Source organism: Sinocyclocheilus grahami, unplaced genomic scaffold (genome assembly GCF_001515645.1).
Source record: "Sinocyclocheilus grahami isolate Dianchi unplaced genomic scaffold, SAMN03320097.WGS_v1.1 scaffold2046.1, whole genome shotgun sequence".
NCBI lineage: Eukaryota > Metazoa > Chordata > Actinopteri > Cypriniformes > Cyprinidae > Sinocyclocheilus > Sinocyclocheilus grahami.
The window spans coordinates 47,172-50,574 of record NW_015507225.1 but is presented as its reverse complement, the minus strand read 5'-3'; the positions used below and the strand labels follow the sequence as shown (position 1 = coordinate 50,574).

General features: G+C 40.9%; 1 protein-coding gene across 1 annotated transcript in view; it reads left to right on the top strand.

Annotated features, from left to right (window-relative positions):
• LOC107573835 (ly6/PLAUR domain-containing protein 1-like) overlaps nucleotides 1-3,403 on the top strand; it is an 8,898-nt gene extending 5,495 nt beyond the window's left edge. Inside the window, exon 3 of the mRNA XM_016260284.1 lies at nucleotides 1,781-3,403. Within this exon, the coding sequence (XP_016115770.1) occupies nucleotides 1,781-2,016 (236 nt within the window). The 3' untranslated portion in view covers nucleotides 2,017-3,403. The remainder of the gene's footprint in view (nucleotides 1-1,780) is intronic.

The following is a 3,403-nucleotide window of genomic DNA, read 5'->3' as shown; positions in this document are numbered from 1 at the left end:
TGCTCCTCACTGCTCCTCGCCGCCCCTTCATCTGCTCCTCACTGCTCCTCACCCCTCCTTCATCTGCTCCTCACCCCTCCTTCATCTGCTCCTCACTGCTCCTCACCCCTCCTTCATCTGCTCCTCACTACTCCTCCATCTTCTCCTCACTGCTCCTTGATCTGCTCCTCACCGCTCTTTCATCTGCTCCTCATCGCTCCTTCATCTGCTCCTCACTGCTCCTCCATCTACTCCTTCATCTGCTCCTCAATCTGCATCTTCATCGGCTCCTCGCCACTCCTTCATCTGCCCCTCACTGCTCCAATTAATCGATAGTTGATTGCTGGAACTATCTGCAAAAATCCACACCAATTGTTTTTCTGGGTTGCGTTGCTGGAGCGGCTGAGAAGGTCCGTTGTCATTATACAGTAGGAGAGTGGCCTCTGGAGGCGGAATCACTGACACCTCATGCTGTTTGTTTTGACATGTGACACTGCGCACTGCACAGAGCGGGGCACTTCAGATGTGGATTTAAAACAGATAACGAAACGGTTTGTATACAGTACACTATAGTGCATGTTTTTCTATCATTACTATGTAATTAATTTGTTGACTAGATGATGCATTAGTGTAGAAAGGACAGCAGTATGTTTGCTATCAAGACTGAGAGGACGCGAACATTAGCAGCACCTCAAATGGTTAAAACAATGTGACCAAAATACACTGATCTGTTCATTCAGCCGACAGAAATCTGCTGCACCACAGAGTGCCATTCACACAGTTTTCCTTTAAATTACATTATATTTGTCCCAGATCGTTGTTAATGTACATATAGACTTCACCCTGGGCTGGATGATTGTGTATTGTGCATTTTTCAGAGAAACGTTTGTCTTTCTGTGGCTCTAATAAAGTCTGTATGCTTCATTTAGAGAGCTATAATAATAGATTGCGCTTTTTCCGTTTTGCTCTGTTTTTTTTAACAACGAACTTCAAACTCATCTATGCCGCTTTTTTGATCATTCTTGAAGTAAACTTTGGTGATTAAATAAACTGTTTCAGACCGCCGCTTGAAATTAACGTGACACGTCCGGTGTGTGTGTGATACCTGCGAGTTCTCCTAGATGTGGTGATTTATTCATGTACAAGGTATGGTTCAGTTCGTTTTTTTTTTTATAGTAAAGCACTATTTTAGTTTTTATTCAGTATTCATTTTAAATTAATCGGTATCGGCCAGTGTGGTCCAATCTAGTTATCGGTATTGGTAAAATCCACTATCGGTCGATACCTCTAGTCTTTTTTCAGTGTTGATGCTTAAACTTAAGGAAGTGATAAATGAACACAGAAGTCAATTTTGACAATTAATGCATAAAGAAAATTAAGCTTACTTAATTTACATTATTTTCATGACATTTAAGTTTTAAAATTATCATTACTGTAATTCGTCTGGACATTTCACATTAGAGTTTGTAATTATTTGTAATAGATTCCTTTTACTATAAAAATACGGCGGTGCAACAATATTGACATTTCAGACAGCATAAATGAAAGGCAGAACAACAAATATTATCATAATTTATAGAACAATTTGGGAGAATTTAATGCAGAAAATCTTAATGATCTTAAAGTTCTTTCTGCAAAATACAATTATCTGTTTAATTTCTTGTAACTTTCAGGACAGATGTGAGCTGTATTCCTGTTATTTCTGAGATTCACAATATCATGAGAATATGCGTGAGCATGACAGCACACCTGCCGTCTGTGGCGTCTGTAGGTTCACTATTGTGAATGTGTGTTTGTGCAGGGATTCACTACAGGAAGTCATGTGCGTCGTCGGGGGCGTGTCTGATCGCATCGTCGGGCTACCAGCAGTTCTGCACGGGGAAGCTGAACTCCGTCTGCATCACCTGCTGCAACACGGCACTCTGCAACGGCCCACGGTACAAGAGAAGAGCGACGTCCCACGCCTGCAGGCCCTCCGTCAGCCACTACACCGCCCCGCTGCTCGGCCTCATCCAGCTCTACCTCTGCTCGCACTGACCCGCACGCGTCTGATGTGTGTGTGTGTGTGTGTGTGTGTGTGTGTATGAGACTCACGGGATGGAGCGTAGCGTCAGAGAGCGTCTGCTGGCAGGAGCAGCTCTCACAAATTACAGAGTCTGTCTGTGTGCTTTCCTTCATTCTCATTATTAATGGACCTGTGTGCGGGGCTTCCTCATTTAATCCCACCAATCACAGCACACACACACACACAGATAAACACCCGCGCTTCATTGACAGCAGGACAATCCTCTTCATCAAACATCGTCAGCTAGAATTATCACTAAACATTACTCAGCTATCATTTATATCATTATAGTTCTTGATAAATGATACACTGAATTCTATATCAATATTGTAAAAGAATCATTTATTGGTTGTGTTTTTCATTATATGTATAGTATAGCCATGTATAGGCACAAACTTTTAAAACTGTTACTGAACATTTTCTACCAGTGACAAAAGATGCAGTTCACCGAACACACATGGGCATATAGGGGCATGATGTCACACTATATGGGGTAAATTGTCACATTGAGGACAAACTATCATGAAACCCAAAAAAACCAAAAAAACACCAAGCTCTTGTTTTGGCTAATTGTAATGTATATATGAAATAAATGAGGAGATCTACAGCAGAGCACTTTAGCTCATGTTCATCAGGTCTGATGGACAGGTGAGGAACTCAACTCTAGTCCTGATCTAATCACTTGGTGGACATATAAAGACGTCTTGCTGTTCACACTTTCAGTAAACTCTTCCTTCACCGATTTATGACTGTAAACTCTATCGATAAGAAACAGTCCTAGTCTCCCCTATATATTCATAAGTCTACTCAGTCTTTATTATTATTATTATTATTATTTTAGGAGTATGAGAATGATGCAGTGCCTCTAATTGCAGCTCCGCTCACTCTAAACATTCATCAACACACTTCACCTACAAACCAAACCTACATAATCCACAAGACCTTTCCATCCCTTGGTTCTCATGATGCTCTGTGTCTTCTGTTGTGTCAGTGCTCATCATGTGTCTCTGATTCTCCAGCATCTTTTGCTCTTCAGTGACTGTGATGTTGAGATCATCATGAGGATGGAAACCGTTGAAGATCTGATCGCTGGAGATTGTCTTCGTCTGGTGGGAAGGACGTAACGCTCTCATGTAGCTTCTGAATACAAATAGGACCTTTGATCTCCTATAATTGTATGAATGCAGAAAGTTTCTAAAGGCAAACGTATACACTCAACTCCATATACATAAAGAATCAGTCGGAGTTTTAGACACGTTTGATTGAATATATATTTAATCAAATGTGTTTGATTACATGTGTGTGAGGGATAATATGCAGTCATTATCTCAAAATAATGGCTTCTCAAATAAAATCATG